The sequence below is a fragment of the Mesoplodon mirus genome, assembly GCF_964341445.2.
Source record: "Mesoplodon mirus genome assembly, chromosome: 10".
NCBI lineage: Eukaryota > Metazoa > Chordata > Mammalia > Artiodactyla > Ziphiidae > Mesoplodon > Mesoplodon mirus.
In genome coordinates, this window is record NC_138986.1 from 68392505 (window position 1) to 68420277 (window position 27773).

Below are 27773 nucleotides of genomic sequence, written 5' to 3' on the forward strand. Positions count from 1 at the left end.
AGCGCCAGCAAAGTTTGGAGCCACGGGCGCCGCGCGCCCGTCCCTCCCCGCACAGTTCCCTCGGCGGTGTCTGTGCCGCCGCTGCTGCCAGGGCAGGACAAAGGCTCATTAACACGTGATGGGACCGCGCTTCATAAATGGGACCGGAGCGAGAGGGAGCCAGAGACAGAGCGCGAGCGGAGGGAGAGGCAGGGACCGCGCGAACCGACCAGGCGACGGGCGCCCGGGCTGGCGGAAACCGGTGGGACCGGCGGGGCGAGCGGGAGGAACCAGCGAAGAGCCCCGGGAAGGGGTGAGGCTCGCGGACGGAGGGGGCGCCAGTCCCTATCTCTGTCGCGGGCGGGCGCTCGAGGCAGGGGACGCCGGCGCGCGGGCTACGCGGACCGACCGACTTACTGACCGACCGACGGAGGCACACCCCGCTCCACCCCACCCCGCCCGGCCTCGCCCGCATCCCCGCGCCGGCGCCGCCTCCCTCTCGCGACTCCCTCGGCCACCCCTTCCTGCTCCACTTCTTTTCCGCCTCCGCCTCTGCTCGGTTCCCGCGGCGCCAGTGCCTTCCCCTGGCCCGGGCGGGGTGCCTCGGCTCCCGGCAGAGCTCTCCGTAGAGTCGGGGCTGGGGGGGGACGTTTCGTTCTAGCAGAGAAGCAGCCCCTGCGCTGGGCAAGAGGTGCCGAGGGAGCTTCTCCCGCGAGGACCGGGGGATGCGAAGGGTAAGACCTGGCAGAGTTGCGTTTGTAAATACTTCTTCCGCCTCCCGCCCCCTCGGGTGCTGACCAGTGTAGTCCCCAAGTGTCCTTCGTGGAGTTCTTATTCCGTGTGAGCGAATTGTGCATCGGTGTTTACTAAGCCGTAGAGCCCCAGCCTGTTAACTGTGGTCCGTGCTACTTCTGGAGGTTTCTACCATTTACTAGTTATTGAATGTGTGTGCACCTGGCTCTCTGTATGCACTGACGTCTGTTTGTGGAAAATGTGTAATTGTGCATGTTTGAAAAACGGGCGCTTGAGTTGGTACTTGATGCTTCTAAGCCATATCATCAACTAAGTCTTCCCGGAGAAATACATCGATCTCTGCACCAAACCTGAAAACTGTCTGAAGTCAAATAGTAAATGTCATATAAAGGAATGTATATCAAATAATAAACTTTTGCATATAAAAATATAGCTACAGGAACCACTCTTCTTTTAGGAAAAATGAACGAGCATTTAGCTGATATCTCAATTTGAAGTGATGGAACCATTTAATTTAGAACTAGCTGTTAGATGAAAAAAGTTGACGTGTTTTTAAGAGACCTTTCTTGCCAAGGCTCACAATCACAAACGGATCAGCTCCTGAATGAACATGTGTTTGCTGTGACAGACGTGAGAAAGTGTCATTTGGTCGTTTGAAAGTTTAGAAGCAACATGCATGTTTCTGATTTTAGTTTTTAATTAAACAGATGAGAAAAACATTAGTCACCTTTTAATCCTTGTGTCTCCCATGTTTTTTACTTTCCTTCAGATAAGTGCTCTTCTTGTCTTTGTTGTTGCTTTCTTGATGTATTAGCGTCCTCGGGCATTTAATCCAATAAGACATGAGGACAGATCTACTGGTTTTAAAGGTGTTGAAATATATCTCAGTGAGTCCCATAACTTCTCATTTTTAAGACCAAGTTAGTATCTTTTGAACAATGGGGGAAATGGAATCTCCCTGGGGAAACTCAGTGGACACTGAGTATCAGTGGGTGACCACTGCCATCAGTCGATTTTGCAGAATATTGAGAAGCTCAGAGCAACCAACCTTTAAGGTTCCCATAGGACTTTATCTGATTTAAGGTGTTGCTTTTCTAATCCCACCCTACTGACAGTTTGCAAGAGAAGATATACTGATTGATTTTTCTCGGTCCTTTTCTTCCTGGTAGTCCTTGCCCCTCCCCCGCTCTCTAACTCAGTTAAAAGCAGTGTTCTCAAAATAAAAGGCTACGTATAGTTTCTTAAGTGAGACAGATTATTTTCTGATTATCCATACATGAACAGAATCCACGCACCTCCAGAATTTTAAACGTTGCATACTGCAGGCGGTTTCTGTAGGTACAATAGCAGTTACCACAGTTGGGCAAGACGCTTGGACATGGTTTTTAAAAACAAATGCATTTTTAGGTTATCAAGAGAACTTACTGTAAACGAACTCTTTTTGTTCCAAAGATGTCTCGCACTCCTGGCAAGGAGCAATCTTAGCTGAGGTAGGTATCAAGTGTCTGATGGGGAAAGGTCTTATTGTGTTCTTTAGTCTCCCTGGGGGTAACATGATGCCACAGGGGGCAACTGCTCAGTTTTGGCCTTTCAAAAATAAAATTACTATGCTTGCATACTCGTTGTTAGGAAGGCAAATTATATTCATGACACCCCCCCCAACTTTTAATAGATAGCATCAGTACATGTGCATATAAAAAGAATGTTATGCCTAGTCCCTTAAACAAGCCCTAGGTGATATTATTTACTTTGGCGTGTGAAGTTTCACCTTCTAGTGAAAAATCTGATCTCACGTTGGAGTAGTGCTCGGCTTTGTTTGTTATCCACTGTTTTCTTTTTCTGTTACCCTTTTCCCAGTGGACCACGTGCCTCTCTGTCTCGCTTGTGAGATTGTTCTCCTCTAATAAGCCTAGCTGCAGGATCAGTGTGTTCTCTTTGGCATTTCAAAATGTTAAAATAGTGAAATTGTTAAATGTTACCAAGACGAAACTGCTGGGAATTAAATTCTCCAGAAGAACCACTACGTTTGTGGCCTATCACAGTCTCTTCCGAAAGAAAACTCCTTGAATCGGTTTACCTATTTTCTCAAGAAAGAAGCAGTCCCAGTGACTGTGTTGATATGTATTTAATATGCGGTGTCAGCTTATTAATTACTAAGGCAAAGCCTGAAAAACTCACTCAAAACAATAATGTGCCATTCTTCTCTGCTTTGACTGAATTAATCTGAACCACCAGGATATTTAGACAAGCTCCTAGGTTGTCTTACATATTAGTATGTGGAATTAGAATTGGAATTCTCGGCTGTATTAGAATAAACTGTTATGAAATGGAACTTATAATAGCAGTTTATAGTTCACCAGGCTTACCAAATGTTTCTTCCCAGAAAACAGTTGGCCTAATAAGGAGAGGGATTATTTCCCATAATTAGCTCTCCAGGAATGCTGCAAAAAAGAGTAATAAATCAAATTTGGAAATACCTAACAACACGTGATGAGTAAAATGAGATTTGGTTATAGGGTCTTGAATTTGGTTAGGAAGATGGAGCCTGTCTGTGAGTTTGCTGTTATTCTTGGGGTAATGATGTTAGCTCAGTTGCATGAAGCACACAGATGAGAGCTTTCCTTCCTCTTTCATTCTAAAGGGATGCCATTGTCTCCACCAGTGTAAGTCTGTCTCTTTTATTTTTGTATTCATCATTTTCTAATTGAACTAACAAATGAGAGTGAAGACAGCCTTTGGGTTTAAATTATTTATAATTCTGCTTCTGACTCTGAAATGACCTGGACCTAACATTGTTGTGAAAAACTATGCCAGGGCAGGTTTATATATTGCATATCTATATTTTGAGGGGCTGAAAGCTCTGCTGATTTTGCTTATCTTGACTGGAAGTTGGTCAGGAAGTTAAAGAATAAGAGGAAATCAAAACCAATGGATGTATTTTGTGTTGGCAAAATTTTAACTTCCTATTTTCCCCCCTGAATCTCCAGCTCTTTCCTAATTCTGTTCTCATGATAATGTTAACCTTATATTATAACCACGTGAACGCTGTTTTTGAGGGCCTGGAAGGTTCAGCACTTTGTAACTGAATTGCTGTTTAATGTTCTGATAACCATTGAATTCGCTAATCTGTATATTCTTAGATTAGATTAGGTTAACTTTATAACATATTACAGATCAACTCAGGTTTCTCCCAAATATTTTCTGGACTAAAAGAAAGAATGGCATCCAGAGTTTACAAAATGTCAAGTTCTATACTGCATAATTTAAGAGGACCAGGATATATAAATACACTTTTATAAATATGTCTGAAGAAACTTTTTCAAAGACATATATCAAGACCGAAATAAAAATTGAGACATGTTGCCTTGATGTATTTGAACATATGATTCAGATTTTAAATAAATACTACAAATTTGGGGAAATGTCCAAATTCAAGGCAGTTATGCAGAGGACATGGAAGACTCAAGGCAAAAGGGAGTATCCAGCTTGAATCAAAAAAAGGCTGTTCTTATTCTCCAGGATAGTGGAAATCTGTTCCAGTGTCCTGTGTTCTAAAAATCTTGCAAAGATGCTAGGATGGGCAGAACCACATTCCATTATAGTTTTCTCATAAACACCAATGGATGTGTTTAATGCAATTTTCACCAACCTTGCTGACTGGTTATTGATTTTGGAAGGAAGTTGGGAGAAGATATACAAGGTTATTACTGTGTCACAAGATGCGTGTTAGTATAGGTATATTTGTTGGATATAACACATTATAATGCTGTCACAACTAAGTTAAAACTATAGGAAATTTGTGAGGGGGAAAGGGGAAGGCTGTTTTAGTGGTTTTCCAGTGCTTCCCTTGGTACTTTTCAAATGGTTTGAGGTTAGATGAACTTCTATCTCAAACAGGCTTGCATGGATAATAGATATGTTTATGACATATCAGTAATCAGAGGTCAAAGCCATTACATAAAGTAATCAGTGTGATTACCTCTAGTTATTAACGTAAAATATTTACTGAAAATCTTTCCTGGATCATATTTCTTCACTGAACAGAGGGTGCCTTATGGAAAATAAAGTACATTTCATTATAACAGTTTTTCTAGGGCAGTTGTGATTACAAATATATTCTTGATCTAGTTTTTATGGCTATTTTCCATATATTTGAAGTGCTTTTCATATAGATTATTGGTGAATAACTTTGGGCTATCCTCTGAAAGTTTCATTTGGACAGGTTAATTTCATAACTTAACGAGCACGGAATTCTGAGGTTCAGAGTTGTGTTCATATAGGTTTTTGAGGAAAGAATTGTTTACACCCCAAACCTAAGCAAATAGGCCTGGCAGAGTCATAGCAGTTGTTTCAAAGTACCGTGAATTCTGTTTTAGCCCCAACTGGAGAAATGTTCACACCTGCACTTTAGGAAGGCTTTCAAAAGTTTTGCTTTGTTTGTTTTCTTTTCTTTTCTTATTGAATATGCCAGTTGAGACTGGTCTGATGGGAATCAGTGTTTTTTTAGCCAGCTCTTTTTTTTTTAACCCCCTGCGCTGTTATTGCATTATAGTCTGTATTTTTGAATAAGTTTATTAAAATAAATTCTGCATTTTTAAATGCAACAAGGGATTTAAGTTCCCTTTTCTCCTAACACAGATGGCAAATCATTTTTCCCTAGGAGTATGATATTTTATTATCTGATGTCTTATTTTTCCACTCAAATTTGGATTCTTAATTGTTTAGAGTTTGGATTCCTTGAAGAGAAATTTGATACCTTTGGCATGATTCCTTACCACCATTATAAACTCTGAATAGCATTAAAAATTTTTTTTAACTTCGAGGTAAAGTGCAGCATAGTTTCCAAAATCTGACAGTGTGATATCTATTTCTTTATTCCCACTAGCAAATTCCATGCTATTGCTTTTTAAGGAAAAGCAGAAGCATTTTTCAAAGACATGCCAGGCAATCTGTTGTGGGAGTTGAATATACTGGCAAATGCTTTCACAAACTGTGTATGTCAGTAGTATATTTAAATATAATTAAAATAAAATATTATTAGGAAATAATGTTTTTCAAAGTTTATGTTGAAATGGGAGGGTTCCCCTCTTTCCTTTATCATTTCTTTATTCGTTCTTAGACCATATATTTAGAGAAGAAAATTGGAGTCAATGTGAGTTCTGTAAATTGAGTTAAAAGGAGTTTTACCTTTAAATTGGTGATAAATTCCAGTATGCTTTAAAAAAATTCTACTTTCATATTGGACATTTGTACTAGGAAATTTTATAACATTGATTGCTGTTGGTCAGGTGGTTTAAAAAGATGTTTTTAATATAGCAAGTGAACCAATACCATACATAGAGTATGCCTTTGTCACTCTTGTTGCTTTTAACCCAGCTATATTTAAAAATAAATCAACTTGATTTATTCTTTGTAAGAGAGCTTATTTTAATACCACTGTGATCTGTGTATTTTGGTTTATTCCAGTGTTACTTCTTAAATGGACCATATTTTCAACTCATTTTAATGCATTGCTACCAGAATTTGTAAATGTTTTCTCTAGCTTTTGTACAAGTTGTGGTGAACAAGCGATATGCATGTGGAGAAAAAGGGGGAAAAAAACTAAAAAGAAAAAAATTAAACAACTTAACTCATAACTAAAGTAAGCAAAAGATTGTCCAAGGAAATCTGTATCTCTATCTATGTGGGAATTTGACTTTGGAAAATGTACAACTACTTTTGGAAATTAGATCTAAGTTCATACAAATTTTTAAAAAGGGAAACCTTTGAATGATTTTAGTCCTCAGCTAAGGAAACTAATTATGAGTAATCTATGATCCATTTTTATTGATGAAATAATTAGAGAGGGAACAGTCTGCCCAGAGTCATATATTTAAGTGCTTTGGGATACATTTCCATATATTTATAACTTGTAGGTATTTTTGAAAGATCCCTGCCAGCTATAAGCAGTGCAAATTGCATAATTACCAGGGTAACTCTGTAAGATAATTTGCAGTAGATTTGCATTACTTGGGCCTACTGCAAAATTTCCATTTCAGTTTGTCATTTTCTGGGTTCACCTCCCGTGATACATTATTTTATGCTTTTGGCAAAAGGACAACAAATAGAAACATTTCCAGCTTAAAAAGGAAATAAGCTGGAGTGTTACTTACTTTTACCTTTTTCTTGTTCTTTTATGCTCAGTAGTCATGGTTCCTTCACAACGGTGTTCATAGACATGGTTAGCAGCCCTATCAAACTTTACATAGACTTTGTAAATAAAATTAAGAGAAAATGGTATGTGGTTTTTAATTTATGTCTGCTTACTGCGTAAGTACATGTTATGTCTTGAAACCACTTTTCTTTGTTGGACAAAAGATCTAGCAAATAAATTACCTGAAAAAGTGCAGAGAAGCTCTGGATTGTAGACTGAAAATTCTTGAGAGGTTCGTCACTCCTTACGCTCATTTTCAGGCTAGACTACATTGTTCTACTCCAATCAAATAGGAAAAGCTTGGTTTTAAAGATCTTCTGTGAGAGACTACTTTATCATGAACAGGCTTCCTTCACAGTCCATTTCAGTGATCGAAAAACCTATGCTCACAGAATATTTTTTCTTCCTATCTCACCTCAATTCTTCTTAAAGGCTAGTTCTATTTTCCTCCCCCATCTAGTCTTTTTCACAGGTTTCCATCTTTAACAATGGTTCTAAAATTTTAGAGTGTCTTAGAATCTCCTGGAGGCCTTGTGAAGACACAGATGTGCCCCCACCCAGGAACAGAGTTTCTGATTCTGTCGGTCTGAGGTCGGACCTGAGACTGCATTTCTCCCAAGTACCCAGGTGATGCTGATGCTTCTGGTTGGAGAGCATCCTTTGAGAACCACTGACCTATAAAATAACTAACTCTGTGTGCTCTTCCAAACCACATGTGACTTCTCAGACTGTTCTTTAAGGTGTACCCTGGGATGTCTAGCCTATGCTCAACTATCTTATTTCCTAGTTCTTTATCTTCACATCACTTTTTCTGAATACTTTTAGTTCCTCAACTCTGTTCAAAATCACATAGTTGTAGCACACAAACCATGATTCAAGGTCAAACTCTTAAGTATAATAGAACTACCTCATGGTTTCAATGGCATAAAAACTCTGTACTTGCATCCAATTTGCTTCTACATTTCCAAAGCATATTTTACGTCATTACTGAAACCAAGTTCTTCTAGTTCTGTTTGTACATTATAATTTACATCTTGAAAGCATATTTTTCTGTTTATATCTTGTATTGTTCATACACACTGAAATTTTTTTTATTAAGTGATTTTCAACTAAAGTAGGTGATATGTAAGTACCTAGTTTTTAAAATCATGTTTAAATGGAACCCTGAGCTTACACACAATAAAAATGTTTAAAATTATTCCAGTGAGAAAATGATAGGAAGGAAATTGAATTATTTAGAAAACGAGTGTATCCTTGATTTGTATCAGTATTTAAACAAATATTAACTTCTCTTGTGAAATATTCCATTTTAGCTTCTGTAATGATAGAAAATAATTTTCCATTCTTTTTCGTCACAGAGTTATGACCTGTGTTGGTGATTTTATATTTGAAAATTGGAAAGCCAAATGTTTCATAAAATAGAAATGAGTTGAGTTTGTTATTAGAATTGATCTTGGGCTCCTGAGACATTCCATTCTTACTTTTAGCATCTCTTGGCATAAACATGTCATTTGTTTTCAGTATAACTCCTTTCCTTTACTCATTCTTAATTACTTTCTTGAGGCACAATTCCAAATACTCACAATTAATTTTTCAATATATTAAATTTTCTCAATGCCTTTTTGCCTCAGAAAAGCAATTAGAAATTTTGTTTTTGTAGGCAATAGTAATAACCCTCTTTAACATATTTTCTTATTTATGTTTAAATTAATTCAGTTGTAAAACGCATAAAATGTTGTTAGCAGGAAAAGTTGTTCAACCAAAGCAAGAACCATGTCCACTGAACAGAGTAACACACTGATTCCTGAGGGCTTATAAAAGCCACTCCATCTAGTGGTTGAATTTTCACATAACTTCTCTTGATAAGTTGCTTTGAAGACACACTTGCACATGCAGAAACCCATCTGGGAAAAATCAGTGCATAACAGCATGCATTTGAGGGAAGGAAAAAGTCCATTATAATTATAAGTTCATACACTGTCTTTAAAGGTCTATCAACGGCATATAGTTAGGATTCATTCACAGTTGTGCATCTCACAAAAATCTCCTTATATGTCACTGCTATATGGCAAAACATTGAGGTTCATAGTACATACTCAGGCTGAACAAGGATCAGAAGAGAAAGTAAATACCTGATCTTTGTCCATAACTTCTACTTGCCATCAATATAATTTCTGTTTGATACTGAGATCAAAGATCCTGGGATAAACAGTTGTTGATGCCTTTCATGTAACTTTTACATCTGGTTACAGTTCTTTCCAGCTGGATGTTTGTATGAGACCAAGACTCAGGTTTACTTCCCTAATGATCAACTGACTTTATGCCAAGGAAAACTATCCACAGTTAAAAGTCGTTCTGCTAGGATAGCTCTGTTCTACTGCCAACATTCATTTAGTAAACAGACATTGAGTACATACCCTGTGCCAGGCACTGTGCCAGGCACTCTGTCAGGCAGAGGACATTCAAGACCATATAATACAGGTCCCTACTCTCAAGGTGTGCATGAGCTGAAGGGTTTAGACACAAGAAAGACTGCTATGGGATGACTCAGCATTGCCAATCATCTCTCCAGGGAGAAAACCTCAAAGCACATATAGGAAGGGAATTTACCCAAGCCAGTACTATTTGATGATGAAGTATCATCTGCCTATTACTTGTATTCATATCCTACTCAACTCTGTCTTCTGTGGGAGGGGAAGGGCAGATGGATGGGCTTTATTGGATGGGTCGGTTGGAATGGAGAATCATTTCCCTTGCTTCCTTGACCTGTATCCATTTTCCAGGTGTGATACGTGAATAGACAATGTCTACAGCATTTAGCACAGAGTACATGCCCAACAAAAATATGTTACACGAAGCCTGTAGGGGCCAATAACTTTATATCCATCTGCTGCTTTGCTGTAGTAACACAGCCCTTTGGGCGCCAAGAGTGAGTCACAGGCATTCCCTTGTTGGAGCCCAAATGACGATTACATAGTTTCTTCTGCCTTGATTCCAGGCAAGATCTTAAGAACTGACCAGAGAGTGGCATCCTCTCTCTGGGCCTTAAGAAAACCACCCTGCTCATGGTGGGAAGTGGAGTGATTTCCTTTGAGTTTTAATAGCTCCGTATGGGCAATGGATGTTTCAAGCTTTTGTCGACTAACAACAGTCATGTCTCATTCAGACCTAAAGAAGGTGCCCTCTCTGTTCCTTGCTGGTGTCGTGGAATCTATCATAACCATCCATAATCTTTATAATTGACTACTGAAGAAAAAAATATATACGTAATTTTTAAAATCAGTGGCAAAGACAAGTTAGATTTTATTTATTACTTGCCAACAGCCATTGATGGCAAATAAGGTGCTAATCCAAGGCTAGGATTTATAGCTTATAGTTAATTCTCATACTTTGTCCCTAAAGCCCACGGGACAAGGATGATTTGCAAGTGCTATGGGCAATTTTTTTCTGTCAACAGAGCATTCCTTCAGATTTTAGTTGTTCATTGTGTAAAATTATTAAGTACTATTTATTACCTCCTTTCTCAAAATTGATTCTTCCCTTTCCTTAGAAGTGGAAAGAAGACAGTCTTATTAAATGGTTCCTGGACCTCGAAGTTGAGAGCAGGGACGTTGAGTTACACAGACTTGGGTTGAAGTTCTAACTCCATTCGCTCTAGTGGGAAACGCTGGGCAAAGCTGTACCTCTCTAAGCCTCAGTTTTCTCATATGTAGAATGGGAATTGTAATAGCACCTAATTCATGTAAATATTAAAAATAATACATATCCTTAGCATGATGCATGGCACATAAACATGTTTCTGATTGAAAATATTTGGGAACTGGAATTTTCTCTGTCGTACATTTAATCACCCTAGTCACCCAATCACTGAGATTTGAGCCCGGGGAAAGAAAACTCTGTTTTTAGTTGGACTTCATGTGTCTGTTCATGGATTCAAAGAGAAGATACTTTTTGTTGAAAGATGAATGAAGAGACTGAAAAGTATGCTGCTCCATTGGACAACATGTAGCACGCTTTAAACCACTGTTGTCCTTGGCAATGAACTGTCAAGATTACCTGCCTACTGGGTTCTGCATATTGCTTTTGGCCTTTATCGATCAAACCTCATGCAAGATAAAGACAATCTTATGGACTATTTTGTATATGGGCCAGGGCTTCTATTGAATTGAAAACTTTGCAAATTCTATTTTAAGGGAAGGCTGCTTCAATTATGCTCCTTTTACAGCTTATATAGAAAATGTATCTCCCTTACCCCACTCCCCCCGCGCCAGACAAGCAAAGGCACTTGGTAGGAGGAAACATCAAAACAGCAGAGCAAAGTTAAATGATTAATGGAATTGGTTACAAAAGTCAACAGATCTAAGGAATCAGTTCATCTGTATCATTAATTTGCTTTTGTGGTAGGCTTTCCTCCTAGCATTTTCACCTAATAGTGAGTGCTTAATTTGATGTAGTTTAAAGGCATCATTTCTTGAGCCCTGAAATTCTTTATGCTTTCAGAAGCCTATAAATGTTAAATAATTAGGCATACTTCAGGGTAAATTTGAACAGAAATATAGCCTTATAAGTGTCCTAATGTCTATCTGGTTCATAATAATTGATATTTTTAATGAAAAATGTAACACTCATATTGTTAGTAAGAGTAGACCAGAGAAAAGGGTACATTTAATAGCTTCTGCTCTATGTTACAAAATATAAGAAAAGCTAAGCCTTTCAGAACCAACTGAGCATTACCAGCATAATGGAATTTTCTTTTATATATGGGAAAGAGAGAGAACATTAACACAAGGAAGAAGAATTATGTATTTTTACCTGAATTATCAGGATAATTAAGTCAATCTTTGACTTTGCTATGGAAGATGGTGCAATGAGTGACCAAACTACTTTAATAATTCCAAAACTCAACTGGTTAGGTAAGAGTTAGAACAGACTCAGTTGCCCATTCAGCTGTAACAGAAGCATCATTCATCAAGTTGTGAAGTCGGCCCGTGAGATCTGCCAGTGTACATTAAGGACGTGCCTTAGAAATAATGCAGTTATAAGAGTCAACTAAAATTTTCCCTACTGACTTTAGAGAAATACATTAGCAAGTTATTTTTCTTGATCAAATTAAGGGAAACCAGACTTGTTCCCAGAAATGAATGGAAAATAACAAACAAATATATCCACTGGCACCTTCTTTCTCTTGAACCATTCGCAAGGCTGTTTTATAAGGTTAACCAAGCAGAGCAAGACAACCAACAAACTAAGGAAAACAACACGATTAAGAAAAGGCCTATGGCTCCTACATTTGATATCCTGGACGTCTATCAATCTAGACATGATGAGCTTGGGATTATTTCCTTAAAGCATTTACAAACTTAGAATCTAGAAAAGGAGCCTGGTCGGCTGATACAGTCCGTAACTATATTGGGAGCGCCAGTGCTTCTGATGCTTCTAGAGGGTTTTCTGCCTTCCTGGACATGATATCCTGCAGGAAGCAAATACTCTCTAGTGCCTGTTCCCCCAGAGGTGCTGCAAGGATTTTGACTCCAGAATCAACAGTGCCAGATATCTAAATTACTGAAGTGTCCCTCTGAAACAAAGAAGGTCTTCAGTGGGGCAATGACATCTTAAATAGTCTGCTATTAAGTTATACTGGTATAGAAAAGACTTTATTTGAAGTCTTGTTTTGAGGACCTACTCCATGTTCATCCTAATCAGAACATGGATGTTTTATACCCTTAATGGTTATAGAAACAAAGATACAGACTCTGAATAGACTTTTTAAAAAACTCCATACTGCTGCCAAATCCATAACAATTTCTTGATGACACCATAGCCTGCTAGTTGATGTATAAGTTTGGAAGTGGTGGATGGAGAAAAGCAGGTGTGCATAGAGAGGTGGGCAAAAAGAACAGGTGAAGTTATTCTAAAAATTGAAGTTTTTTAAAAATAATAGATTCAATATATTAAAGTATTTTTATTATTGTTATAAAGGCATGATTTACAGCCTAAATCGTTAGACTATGTTCCTTATATTTTTAAATGCAGAATTCTAGGACAATCCCCTTTAAATGTCATTCAATCATTTTTTTACTATAATGGTAACAAAACCCAACTACTTGTTTAATAGGTGCATCTACACATCTTGCTGGAAATTTCCAATTATGATTTTCCCAGTAGCAAACAAAAACAAAATTAATGGTAGCTGCATCCCCCAAAGCCTAAACTATATTACTAATGAACTCTCAAAGAAAACTCTCAATATAAAAAAAAATAGTAAGGTGGAAATTACTGTAATAATCCAAATGTAAAAATAAAGGAAAGACTTACCAAAATGCAGAGCACAGTTTTCTTGCCATGATCCCATTAACTGTTAAAATAGCCTGTGCACAGTGGCATTTTGACCTTGCTAAGATCCTTGAACTACACAAAATCCATGTATATTTTTAACTGTATTCTTTAAAGTTGGCTTATATTGGGTAGAAATTGGGTAGAAATTACTCTGTATTTCATAACCACACTGTGCCCTGACTCAGGTTTTAACAAGCTGTTTTTTTTTTTTTTTTTTAATGAAAGTGCTTGGTCACATTAAAATGGGAAATTGTGATCACGTATGTGGTGATCTTAATATAGAGTAAGTCACAGGCACACATGTTTTGAATTATTGAAATAAGGTTTGTGATCCTTCGTCTTAACTGAAGAAGCTTTATACCTCTTCCAAATACTAAAATTTTCATCCTTGAGGACGTGCCAGTAGGCAGATTTACCTAGATGGGTTGGGATAAGGAAGAGTGGTTTAGTAGGAGGTAGTCTTCATTACTATTGGCAAAACGCCAGAATTCGTGTTTGTAAGAAGCTGGAAGACTCGAATATACTATAAGATGCAAAATGGCTTTATCCTAGTTACTGTTAATGCTTAAAAGCATGTATAAAGTCCAAAAGCAGAAACTCTGGTGTCTGAGAGACATGGGTTCAGCTACAAGCTCTTCATATTCTGGACAATTTATTTAAAATCTTATGGTCTCCACTTCCTTATCTGCGACACGGGGATTATAAATAAGCACCTGATAGAGTTGTCATGACAATTTCACGATAGAATATATGCAGTCTCTCTCAAATGCCTGGAATGTAATAGACATTCAATAAAGTTTCCTCCTCCCTCACCCATGTGTGTATCTTATCCTTGCTTCATGCTTTAAGTGCCGAGACAAAAATAAAAATTGAATAAGTAGCCTATGATCTAATTAAGTCAATGAATTATCTGGAAGTATAATTAGTATATGGCAAAGAGCCATTATACTAAGTAATGATAATACTAATTAATATTTATTGAAGCCTTAAATTTTGTGCCAGGCACTGTGTTAAGCACTTCACGTGCACTATTTTTTTTCATGTAATTTTCAGAACAATTCTATGATGGAGGCATCCTCCTCCTCCTCCTTCTCCTTCCCATTTTACAGATGAAATAATGAGCTTTAGAAAGATTAACTACTTACCCAAATACAGGTCTGACACTAATCTTGGTTTGCTAACTCCTAATTCAGTGTTCTCTCCATTACTGGTGCTTGGACTGGCTGGAATCAGTGGGGAAAAGAAGGGAGATAGTAGCATCCCTGTCTTAGGTTAGGGAGATGATGCATCATAAAGGTTGAAAGCAGGGCTTCCCTGGTGGCGCGGTGGTTGAGGGTCCGCCTGCCGATGCAGGGGACACAGGTTCGTGCCCCGGTCCGGGAGGATCCCACATGCCGCGGAGCGGCTGGGCCCGTGAGCCATGGCCGCTGAGCCTGCGCGTCCGGAGCCTGCGCTCCGCAGCGGGAGAAGCCACAACGGTGAGAGGCCCGCTACTGCAAAAAAAAAAAAAAAAAAAAGGTTGAAAGCAGCTCCAAACCTGTCAATATCCAAACAATATCCAATATGGTAGCCACTAGCCACATGTGGCTATTAAGCCCTTGAAATGTGGCTAGTTCCACATATTGAAAGGATAATACTTTGGATGTATTGAGTTAAATAAAATATATTATTAAAATTAATTTCAAATAAAATATATTATTAAAATTAATTTCACTTTTACCTTTTTCTTTTTACCCTCGATAATGGAAACTTTAAAATTGCCTATGTGGCTTGCATTCCATTTTTTTAAAAAAATATTTTGAAGCTATAAATCAAGCTCATAAACTACTAAATAAAGTATATTCCAGCCTCTTATCTTGACAAATATGCCTTCACGAGGGCCTGCAAGCCCAGGTTCAAATTTAGAATTTTTGGCCTCCTTGGAGTTAGACAGCAAAACATGATGGTGCGGGGGAGCCAGGTTTGCCCGTCCCGTTCTGCTCCCACCCACACTGCACCACGAGGACACAGGCATGCAGGCACACACGTGTGATCGGCCCAGCCTGCCCATCCTCACACCGCTTCCCCCACAAACAGCTGCCTCCGGTGGCCTCCAGGAGGACAGACCCCAGGAGCAAGCCCACGGAGTTCCTGGAATTGGAGGAGGGTGACTCTGGGAGGGCACCTCCTTGACCCCATCGCCAGGGTGGGGCCCAGCTGGAGAGGCTCTGTGACAACGAAACTACGATACCCTCTATAAGATGCACTCTAATTTCAGGGATGTTAAAATGTGAAAAAAATGTGCATTTTTTAAATTTTAATTTTTTGTTGAAGAATAATTGACTTACAATGTTGTGTTAGTTTCTGGTGTACAGCAAAGTGTATCAGTTATATATATATAACATATATATATATTTCATATTCTTTTCCATTATGGTTTATTACAGGATACTGAATATAGTTCCCTGTGCTATACAGTAGGACCATGTTGTTTATCTATTTTATATGTAGTAGTTGGTATTTGCTAATCCCAAACTCCTAATTTATCCCTCCCCCACCCCCTTTCCTCTTTGGTAACCGTAAGTTTGTTTTCTATGTAAGTCTGTTTCTGTTTCGTAAATACATTCATTTGTGTCATATTTTAGATTTCACATATAAGTGATATCGTATGGTATTTGTCTTTTTCTGACATACTTCACTTAGTATGATAATCTCTAGGTCCATCCACATTGCTGTAAATGGCATTATTTCATTTTTTTTATGGCTAAGCAATATTCCATTGTATATATGTGCCACATCTTCTCTATCCTTTCATCTGTTGATGGGCATTTAGGTTGCTTCCATGTCTTGGCTATTGCAAATAGTGCTGCTATGAACACTGGGTGCATGTATCTTTTTTATTTTTTTATAGATTTTATTTATTTATTTATTTATTGGTTACGTTGCGTTGTCGTTGCTGTGTGTGGGCTTTCTCTAGTTGTGGCGAGCGGGAGCTACCCTTTGTTGCAGTGCAAGGGCTTCTCATTGCGGCTTCTCTTGTTGGGGAGCACGGTCTGTAGGTGCGCGGGCTTCAGTTGTTGTGGCTCACGGGCTCTAGAGCGCAGGCTCTCTAGTTGTGGCACATGGGCTTAGTTGCTCCACTGCATGTGGGATCTTCCTGGACCAGGGCTCGAACCCGTGTCATCTGCATTGGCAGGCAGATTCTTAACCACTGTGCCACCAGGGAATCCCCGCATGTATCTTTTTGGATTATAGTTTTCTCTGGATATATGCTCAGGAGTGGGATTGCTGGATCATATGGTAACTCTATTTTTAGTTTTCTTGAGGAACCTCCATACTGTTTTCCATAGTGGCTGCACCAACTTACATTCCCACCAACAACAACAAAAAGAATGTGCATATTATATTGGATGCCCAGCCGCCTTCTGCATTCCATTTTTATTGGACAACACTACTCTAGAATCAGAAGATCTGAGTTCATTCTGGCTCTGCCCTTACTAGCTGTGTGAATGGCAAATTACTTACCCTCTCTGTGCCTTTCATCTGTAAAATGGAGATAATAATGGCATCTACCTCACAGGGCTACTGTGAAAATAATTTGATATACATCAGAGGCTCAGAGGGTCAGCTGCACATAACAAGCTCTCCATACGTGCTTAAAAGGGGAAAAATCAGCAAGACTTAGTGGTCTACCTGATTATAGAGGCCGAGGAGAGGGAATTCAGGTTAAATGTGGGGTGTGAGCTTGGGTGACTAGAGAGATTACTCACAATACTGCAAGAAATGTGAAACACGACATGGCTGCATTATTTGTAATAGTAAGAGATGACAAATAAGCTAAACCTGTGTCCATAGGAGGCAGGCAGATACTCAAGGGAGCTGCTAAATGAGGAGGGAGGTTTTGTGTACTGATGTGGAAGTGTCTTCACATATACTTTTAGGTGGAAAAGCAAGGTGCCGAACAGCATGTATATTAGTATTTGTTAAAAAGAAAAGAAAGAGGGGATAAATGTATATATATTTGCTTGAATATGCATGGAATATCGCTGCAAGGTGTACCAAGAAACTTCTTGCCTCTGAGGAGGAAAACTGGCTGGCTGGAACACCAGAATGGGAGAGGTTAGGTTGACTCTTTGCTGTATATCCTTTTGTACATTTTGAATTGTATGAATGGAATATATACGTATAAATAATCAAAATGTCAAATAAATTAGTTTTTAATTAGGCAGTGTGAAGGGAGAATTAGTTACTTGAGAGAAGATGACTTATGGGATGGAGATCATGGACTGGCTCCCAGTAACTGCTTGAAAATGTTGGGCTCAAACATTGATCTTCAGGCCAAATGTCCATTGAACTAATTACTTTTCTCTCTTCTAATTTTAAGAAAAGGCAAATATATATTATTAAATCATTGCTTTCATGGATCAGTTAATAAAATTCAACTGCCACTGTATTAGGTTCATGGGAAGATTTCTAAGGGGGCCCAGCCTCCCCCATCCCCCCTACACCTGCTATCATGTTATCAGGTCAGTGAGTCACATAAGAAAAAAAAGACGCCAGTCCTGTGCTTGGAAAGCACATTCTAGTTATGGAAATAAATATGTAAACGTATGCGTAAATGCTATGATGAGGTCTATAATAGAGGGGAAAACTGGAGGACTAGTTCTCCCTGGTGGGAAGGACAGGTCAAGGAGGTAAAGATAATTTATCTCAGAAAGACAACTTGGAAATGAGTACTGCAGAGAGAGGGCGGGGTAGGAGGAAAGGAGGAAGGTGTGCAAGGGTAATTCAAGGAGCAGGGAGCCGTCTCCCAGGCCAGGAAGCTGTGTGTTTCCGCATGGGGGGCAGTTGAGAAGCAAAAGTAAGATTTGAGGACGTGCCAGGACCATTAACGGCTCTCAGATTGTGGCTGTCTTCTGTGTCCTTCCTATTCCATGAACACGTTCCTATGTAAGTGGAGTTGTTGAGTGAATGTACGTTTGCACAAAGAGCAAACTTGACTCAAGAGACAGGGCCCAGTGGTGGGCACAAGTAGGACATTTTCTGGAAGAGCCGAGGATGTGAGAAAGGATATGACAGACAGATGGCTGAACAGGGAACTTGAGGACACTTGAGAGTGAACAGGTGGAGCCAGGCTGAGCTGGGGACTCAGGAGAGATTGTAACAGAGGAACCAGGCAGCGCAGGGCAACCACTGTGGCTGTTGAACTTCAGTCTTTTATGTCTGCATCCTTTATTCTTATATCCTCCACAACTAGACAACCTCCCCGGGACACCTGGCTGGCCTTTATCAGACTCTCCGTGGACACTGGGTGTCCCTGTGCGGTCTGTGCACCAGTGCTCCTGCCTCTGGCTGAGCGATGTCCAGCCCTTGTGTGCCTTGCCCTTCGCCAGTGTGGGAGGGTGTGCAGAACCGGCTCAGAGAAGAAGCAGTAAGTTCCTGAGTGATGCCAGAAGTTAGCCATGGATGATTCGGGACCCTTGGTTCGGTGGTGCCTCCAAACTGTCATTGCAGGCTATAATGATCGTGCCAAAGGGCTACAGGACCACGAAGGAGCTAAGGGAGCCCTCCTGACTCACCTGTCATGCTTGCTTTGTTCACCATCTGGTAAAATATTGCCGGTATTGTCCTTCCCCTCTATCTAGCCAAAGTTACCCGTGTCATGTGGCTCATTCCATGAGTATTTAGGCTAGGTAATCATTACACAGGCAGCTTCCATTTACAATGTCAGTTACGTCATCTAAATAGAACATTTTTCTAGCACGAATGGATCGGGCAGCTATTTAGGATAGATACCCTGATTCAAGCTACATGCTTATTTATTCCCATTATGATTGGGTGACTCCCTCCCCCACGTTGAATAGGGAAGGGATTTTTTTCTCTTTTGAAATACATATATTCAATCAACCAGCTTATGTAGGGCCCCCTTCTATACATTAAATGCTATGAATAAACACTAAGATAAATAAAATTCCTTCCCTCAGTGAGCTTACTACCTAGTGGGTGGGAGGGAGGGGCAAAACAAATGCAAACACGGAGAAATATTAGAATATTTAGTAAACACCATGGACACCATGGTAGAACTCTATCTGGATATTCTAGGAGCCCCAAAGATGGGAACAGGGGAACTACATCAAACTGGGGGAAGGAGTTGACCAGGTGGAGGAAGGGAAAGGGTGTTTGCTCAGAGGAGTGTGAAAAGCAGTGGAAGCAAAAGCACCAAGTTGAAAAGCAATGGATTTGGTGTGTTCATGGAACCGAATGATCTGGTATAGTGGCAAGTCCAGGAATGGTGAGAGGAGGGATGGAGAGACAGGCAGGGGCTAGACAACCCTGGGAAGGAAGCCTTTTACTGGACTTCATCCTATGGGTGTGGGGATGGAGGCAGAGAGCTTTCCTGCTCAGGGAGAACAGAATGTGGAGAGCTCTGGGCACAGGGGAGTGAGGGTCAGACCTGAAAGGCCCTCAGCTGGGCCGACACAGATGGCAGAGAGAAGAGCTGCATGGGATGGTCTGGAGAGCATGGGCCTGAAAGGGAAACCTCGTGAACGAACTTGAACTTGGTCTTTAGGGCAAAGAGGTTGAAATAGGGGAGTCACGTAATCAGCCGCCTGTTTTATGAAGATCACGGCAGCAGCTATTTATTTGGCAAGTGATCCAAAGGGGATCAGTCCAGAGAAAGGCAGGAAAACTGGCCACGTGCTTGGTATTCGGGTTCTGGTGAGCTGTGATGGTGGCCTGGACTTAGAGGTGGCAGAATGTGGGAACTTGGGCCACATTTAGCATGTTGTGCCTTTTCCCAATTACTAGACAAACAGAGCAAAAACCACATCATGACGCTTCAGGTATTCATTAAAAATTTTTTCCTGGGTCTCCGTGTCCTGCCTCCACCCACATTAATTCTACATACTCTTGGCATAAACATCCTTTCCTTGGGGAAGCCGCCTTCAACCCCCAGATGGCTGCTCCCACCGCATCCTGTATGTCCCTGACTGTAGCTGTTACAATGCTTTCTCACACTTACAGGGTCAGCTTGTCTCCTCTGCTACACTGAACTCCATGTGGTCAGGGGCTCTTTCCGGATACTGTTCTGTTTTTAGTGCCTAGTACAGTGCCTGGCATATACTGGGTGTGCCACAATTTGTTGAATGGATGAATAAATGAATTATTAATTCAGATAGGTGGGATCACTGTATTTTAGCAGGAGGATTCAGAACATTTTAATTGGATCCAAGCTAATGCCTATCTTTTCCCCCCTCAATGCAGTGTGATATGTTTAGGAACAATAAAAAGACAATTAGTGAGTAAAATATTGGCTTTTATGATTTTTAAAATGATTGTAGATATCACTCCATACTTCTAATGTTTCTTCTTTATTTATTTATACTGAGATCATTGACATTGAACATTGTCTTAGTTTCAGGTATACGACATCATGATTTGCCTCTCCCACACGTTTTGATGTGGCCCTTTTATCGTTTGCTGTGAAGTGCCATTCAGCTGGTTTTCAAGTCTTTTTCAGAGGGAATTATTCCATTTGTAGCTGTAGATTAGGTGGGCCTCTGGGAGGAGGGGGCTCAGGATCTTTCTACACCGCCATCTTGGACTGCCCTCAGTATTTCTAATATATAAGCTAAAGAGCCCAATAGCCACATTTTAAACAAATATTTATATTTAGGAACACCAATTCTCTGGCCATTTATTTTGAAACAGAGCCAATTGCCTTGCTGAGAATTGAAGAGCCCTGAAAATCTGGCCGCTCCTCTGAGCCATCCTTACTTCCAGTGCCATCCACCTGGAAAGGCTTGGATGATCAGGTCTTTCTCCCATCCTCCAGTGTGTGCTGGTGTCACCTCACTGCTCATGGAAGTCACTGTCTGCAAGCACTGTCCATTGTGACTACTTTCCAGTGTTAAAGATCTTGTTCTTCCAGGAGCATCAGTGCAAATTTACCCTTCGTAACAGTTTTCTTGGCTGGTGTAGACATTCTACAAGTTCACCTCAGCCATGGCTCAGTTCAAACATCTTCTCTGGGTGAGGAAACTTGCCTGATGGAGTCAGGGCTAGAACCTGGATCTTCCCATTAAGGCCACTTGCTTCCTATAGTTCCCAGCAACGTCCTCCTCCGCCTTTATGCTCAACACACAGGCCACACGACTCAGTCTTTGACTCCACACCCTGTTGTTCTTTGGTTGTCTTATATGCTCAGTCTTACCTGTGTGACAAGGCAGTAAAGTCTTTAAGAGCAGAGACTGTGTGACATGTGGTTGCTTTCCCCACCAGCATCAGGACTCTGTGTGTGTGTGTGTGTGTGTGTGTGTGTGTGTGTGTGATAGTAGAAGCCAGGTGGCAAACACTCCCTAACACAGTCGCACCCAAGACACATTGCTTTCACTTGACCACCAGACCCTGGAGGTCCACACGGGCCTCACACAGCGACTCACGTCCAGAGAGCTTAAATAATGAAAGAAATGGATGTGTTGGGTGTGTGCCCTACCTCACCAACTTTTGACAGCTTTTCTTGGTTTTTTTCTTCTTTTTTTCATCATAATTGTGTTTTTATTTTTATCATGGTATATTTTTCTGTACGTTGACCAAATGCATGGCTTTATTTTATTTATTTATTTTTTCGCTGCTCCGTGTGGCTTGCAGAATCTTAGTTCCGTGACCAGGGATCTGAATCCGCGCCCTCGGTAGTGAAAGTGTGGCGTCCTAACCACTGGACCACCAGGGAATTCCCTGGAAAGCTTTTCTTTAACTGAAGGATCGACACATTTTGTTGACAGAATCGGACAAGGATTTTACCTATGTTCAGAGACAGGAATGAAATAACACAAGGGGACATATTTGGGATGTTTACCATCTTTTTTTTTGTGGGGGGGGGCGAGTTGTTCGTGTGTCTTAATTCTCCCTGTTCTCTCCCCATTCAACTTATCTGTTTTCCCTCCCATCAGGGTTTCCTGCTGCGGGGCTCCTTCTCCGTCATTGTGAGTGTGGCCTAATCGAAGACAGAGGGGATGAAGTCTATCCTCGATGGCCTTGCAGATACCACCTTCCGAACGATCACCACAGACCTCCTCTACGTGGGTGCCAATGACATTCAGTACGAAGACATCAAAGGCGACATGGCATCCAAATTAGGATATTTCCCGCAGAAATTTCCTTTCACTTCCTTCAGGGGAAGTCCCTTCCAAGAAAAGATGACTGCGGGAGAGCACCCCCAGTTGGTCCCAGCAGACCAGGTGAACCTCACCGAATTTTACAACAAGTCTCTGTCCTCCTACAAGGAGAACGATGAGAACATTCAGTGCGGGGAGAACTTTATGGACATGGAGTGCTTCATGATTCTGAACCCCAGCCAGCAGCTGGCCATCGCCGTGCTGTCCCTCACGCTGGGCACCTTTACAGTCCTGGAGAACCTGCTGGTGCTGTGCGTCATCCTCCACTCCCGCAGCCTCCGCTGTCGGCCTTCCTACCACTTCATCGGCAGCCTGGCCGTGGCAGACCTCCTGGGGAGCGTCATCTTCGTCTACAGCTTCGTCGACTTCCACGTGTTCCACCGCAAAGACAGCCCCAACGTGTTTCTGTTCAAACTGGGTGGGGTCACAGCCTCATTCACGGCCTCCGTCGGCAGCCTGTTCCTCACGGCCATCGACAGGTACATATCTATTCACAGGCCCTTGGCCTATAAGAGGATCGTCACCCGGCCCAAGGCCGTGGTGGCGTTTTGCCTGATGTGGACCATCGCAATTGTGATCGCCGTGCTGCCTCTCCTGGGCTGGAACTGCAAGAAACTGCAATCCGTGTGCTCAGACATTTTCCCTCTCATCGACGAGACCTACCTGATGTTCTGGATCGGGGTCACCAGCGTGCTGCTGCTATTCATCGTGTATGCCTACATGTACATTCTCTGGAAGGCGCATAGCCACGCCGTCCGCATGATCCAGCGCGGTACCCAGAAGAGCATCATCATCCACACGTCCGAGGACGGCAAGGTGCAGGTGACCCGGCCGGACCAAGCCCGCATGGACATTAGGCTGGCCAAGACCCTGGTCCTGATCCTGGTGGTTTTGATCATCTGCTGGGGCCCTCTGCTCGCAATCATGGTGTACGATGTCTTTGGGAAGATGAACAAGCTCATTAAGACAGTGTTCGCCTTCTGCAGCATGCTCTGCCTGCTGAATTCCACCGTGAACCCCATCATCTATGCTCTGCGGAGCAAGGACCTGAGACATGCTTTCCGGAGCATGTTCCCCTCGTGCGAAGGCACTGCGCAGCCTCTCGATAACAGCATGGGGGACTCGGACTGCCTGCATAAACACGCCAACAATGCAGCCAGCGTCCACAGGGCCGCGGAGAGCTGCATCAAGAGCACGGTCAAGATCGCCAAGGTGACCATGTCTGTGTCCACGGACACGTCTGCCGAGGCTCTGTGAGCCAGACGCGTCCCTGGCAGCACAGGAAAAGAAATTCTCTCTCTCTCTCTCTCTCTCTCTTTTTTAAAAGCTCAAAAACCCAGAAGAGTCTGTCGTCTCATCGGTTATATTTTTTTAAGTTGACCACGCTCACTGAAAAGGTGATTGTCACCGTGATCAGTTTTCAGTTCTCTAACGTTTCCATAGTGTAGGTCCTCAAACTCAGTTCTCTGGGGGGTTTACGGTGAAGAAAACCTGTTGTTTAAGGGACTGGAAGGTCCTTCAAAGTCTCAGTGAAATAGGAGAGAACCTTTGGCTACACAGTTGGAAGCCCAAATACCCATAGAAAAAGGCCATCAAATGAGTAATGCCTTTGTAATCACAACTTTCATTATAATGTGAAATGTACTTGTCCGGAAGTCATCAGAGATGTCCATTTTTACAACAGTTACAGTATTAAAGTAGAGCTATTGTGTAAAATGTAGTGTGTCCTGTGAGATGTGTCTCAGCGTTTACCATGTGTTATTTATATTCGTCTAGTCCAGCAGAACTGCAAGGTGGGCTTCTACAAGAACAGTGGCACATAAGCAGCGGATATATGCCAGTGAGACCACTTTTTAAAACATTATTGCCCATGATGTAACTTTAGAAACCTTAATATTTTTTTCAAGTATCTCTATTTAAATTTGACATTGAAATAACCATAAAGGTTTATTTTTCTGTTAATCCAACCAGAAGAATTTGAAGACTGTCCAAAGTCTTGAGCAGAATTCGTTGACACTTAAAATTTTCTTAGTCCTGCATTTTCATACGAGGACTTGTATTATCTTCTGGACTGTAGCTGTTCTGTTGGGTGATGGATTACAATCAGAAGAGAAGAGAGACTGCATATTGACTTTGGCTGACATCTCCGACTTTCTTTAGACTTTAGCTCTTACTGGACCTCTTAAGACAGCATGTGTCAATCTTAATGTATGTTGTTATCACTGTGCAATTGCTGTTTTCTTGAAGAGTATTGCATCCTTATATTCCAGGTTTAAGTAGATTTCATGCCTGGGTGGCCAAACAACAGTCTTCATTTTTTCTTAATTGAAAAGAAGTATTGTCTGGATCAGTAAAATTATACTGTGTGTGAGTGTGAATATAAATGTGTGTGTGTGTGTGTGTGTGTGTGTTTCTATCCTGTGACTGTTCTAGTAATGTCCTAAAGTGAGAAAACTGTGACCACGTGTAAGCTGTTCCCCTTGCTGCACTCTTGCACATGAATTCAGTTTCTAAAATTGAGTTCTTCCGGAAATCTAGTTGATAAAAATACTGACCATAAGCCTTCAGAACCCTCCCCCTTTGAAACTGGGTCAAGTACTACTAAACTGACCTTTAGGTATTTCATAAGACCAGCGTTTAGCAAGGAATCATCTATAATGAACCTTCAGGTCAAGGTCTGTGTTTACAGTGTTCATGTCGGGAAATGGGAGTGTTTTGGTTTCTGAGCACCTAATATTGATCAAGTCCATGGAGATGTAAGTCATTATAAGGGAAGTAGCTCTAAAATAAAACCCTCCAGTGGTAACATATTTTAGTTGTGTGTGTAGGCAGCGTGACCCCAGTTTCAGTAGCACTATACTTTGCTCACTGCAGTGGGACTACCAGATCCGGCTCATGTGGTAAGAAGGCCTATCAGACAGTGGGTGAGACAGAAGAGGGCAGGGTGAGGAGATGACACACTCGTGATTGAGGCCTGGATGTCATATGGCTGCTTCTGTGTTTCGTGCAGATGCCCTTGGTGACAACCCAGCACCCAGCTTTGTCTGTATAGGTTTGGGCTCTTTAGAGAACAGGCCTCTCCTCTGTTCCTGATTAATAAGAGGTGCTAAAGCATAAAGATGAGCATGGCTTGCTTTCTTCTTACACCCCAGTTTCATACTCCTTAATGGTGCCATGGGTGCTCTGACTTAGGCCCTTTCCCAGTAAGCACTGATAATGCTTAAGAAGCCACCTGACTCTGACAAATTTTACTTACAAACTATCTTCTCCCTAAACAGATAAAGCTTGGCTTTTGCAGGACCAGGAGGCTTGCATAGCCTGATGTAAAGCAGAGAGCTAGCGTTTATCTGGTGATTGCTAGCTATGTGGTACCCAAGTAGCCTGATGGGACAATGTCCTTTCTTGCAGTGTAAGGCTGAATGTGGCTTGTGGGCCAAGCTGAGATGCTTTTAATTGTCTGTACGGCTCGAATCTGCCTGCTGGTTCCCTCACTTTACCTCTCTGTGATATGCAGATGATATGCTCAGTGTGCTAGAGGATTAATAAGATCTCTTTAGAAGGAGAAAAGATTGTTTATGATAAAACTCACCAGGGTCTAGTTTCCATTGAAGCATTGCCACTCTTTTGTTCTAAATTACCCTAAAGATTAATCCACACGTCTCAGAGCTCACTAGGCAATACCAACGCTCTTCTCACAGCTACGAAGACATGGTGAAGATGAAATTCTTGTTATTGGTAGAAAAATTCCAGGATTCATTTTTGAAACTGTATTTGTGTGTATGCAATGTAGATTTTATAGTGTGTTGTGCTTATAAGATCTCAATCATATATAATAAATTAAGGGACAATGGGGCTGACAGCACTAAACTTGGTGCTTATTGATGTTCTAAGAAATATCTGTGAAATATCATCATGTATGTGTTACACCACCTTCATTTTAAAACATTTAAAGGAGTTTGATTCACTCTGATACTTTTAGTGTCATTTCCTAACCCAAGTGACTCAGATGTTCTCCCTAATGAATATACTCATTAGAATTATTATTCAATAGTATCATTCATTAATTAGTCCCTTAATGAGACCCATTGATTTAAATATAATTTAGATTGCAGTAAGCTTTATAAGGTCTACCTTCAGAGTTATCTACTTTCCTCTGAGGCTGACATATGTGTCCTGATCATGCATTTCACCATCATGTATGTCTTTAGATAGGGCCAAATGCCAACCTGCTCAATTTCTTCAGAGTACTGATAAACCTTTCAATCCCAGACTAACAGTTTTATTTAGAAAAGGAGGGCTGTCTCCAAGAACCCCTAATTTCCCACTACGTATGAAATAAATGTAAAAGAAACACAGATCTGGAAGAAGCTACAGACATATGCCTACACTTGAGATGATTCCCAAGCCTCCTGTCACTTTGAGTCAGGTCTATGTGGCATTAAGTGTCATGGAATGTTGGCCATCTAAACCCACACTGCAGGAGACAGACCCAACCTCCAGATGAGAATTTTGGCCCTTGATGAGTGGCATTCTAGTTACTGTCCTGTTGATTGATTTCTGCCATCCCATGTCTGTAAAAGAGACCACCAATATCGTGAGCAAAATTAGATTTCTCGTGTTCTAACTGTATATTTGTATGATATTTTAAAATCTCCTAAATGCTGGGCAATGGCTGTTACCAATTGTCTTGCACTGGCCTTCTGATGAAATGTTAACAATGCCTATTGTAATATAGACAAAACATTTTATCTACTGGTTTGGGCTGAATGTATGTAAATAGGTTTTTAAAAAGTCAGATGTTTAAGCAGTGGCCTACAAATCAGTACTTTTCAGATAGGAGAGTTTCCTTACATTGCTGTGACATCCGAAAAGCTATCTTCACGTAAACTTAGTGTACTAGGCCTGCTGAGGATCCAGAGTGCTCAAGAAAGGAAAGCTTTCCTTGTAATAATATGAATTAAGATACCAGATGATCTGGATTCTTATTTCCAATGTTTCAAGTGGAAAACAAAGCTCTTTATTGTCTGTAAATCAAACATGATTACTTTTCCTCTTAGAAGAATATTGTACTGTTAGATGTTTGTTGAGCTGGTGACATCCTTGCAACCGCTGCAATATCTTTGTTAGTAATAAAACTTTGTACACAAGTACTAGTAAGATTGTTATTCAATGTAGCTTCAGTCATTAGATTACTATAGTGAAGTAGTACTAATGTAATATTTACAATGTATTAAGCCCACGCTATATTTTAGTTCAATGATGTAGTTAAATTGTTATTTATTCAAAGAGAAAACATCCCATCATGTCTATTGTCCGAAGTTACCTGGAATCAAATAAAAATTCTAGATTATCAC

General features: G+C 40.9%; 1 protein-coding gene across 2 annotated transcripts; it reads left to right on the top strand.

Moving 5' to 3' along the window:
- The first annotated feature begins 151 nt into the window (after positions 1 to 151).
- CNR1 (cannabinoid receptor 1) lies at positions 152 to 27773 on the top strand. 2 transcript variants are annotated; one of them, XM_082634155.1, is made up of 2 exons: positions 152 to 713; positions 22195 to 27773. In XM_082634155.1, exon 2 carries the CDS (start codon positions 22258 to 22260, stop codon positions 23674 to 23676), a length of 1419 nt encoding a protein of 472 aa, XP_082490281.1. In that variant the 5' UTR covers positions 152 to 713; positions 22195 to 22257; the 3' UTR covers positions 23677 to 27773. The 2 variants fall into 2 exon arrangements, with proteins under 2 accessions (XP_082490281.1, XP_082490282.1); XM_082634156.1 differs by having other exon boundaries at positions 231 to 292.

Bases quoted from the DNA above. Each gene is read 5' to 3' on its own strand.
- CNR1 (XM_082634155.1), top strand. From the start codon at position 22,258: ATGAAGTCTATCCTCGATGGCCTTGCAGATACCACCTTCCGAACGATC.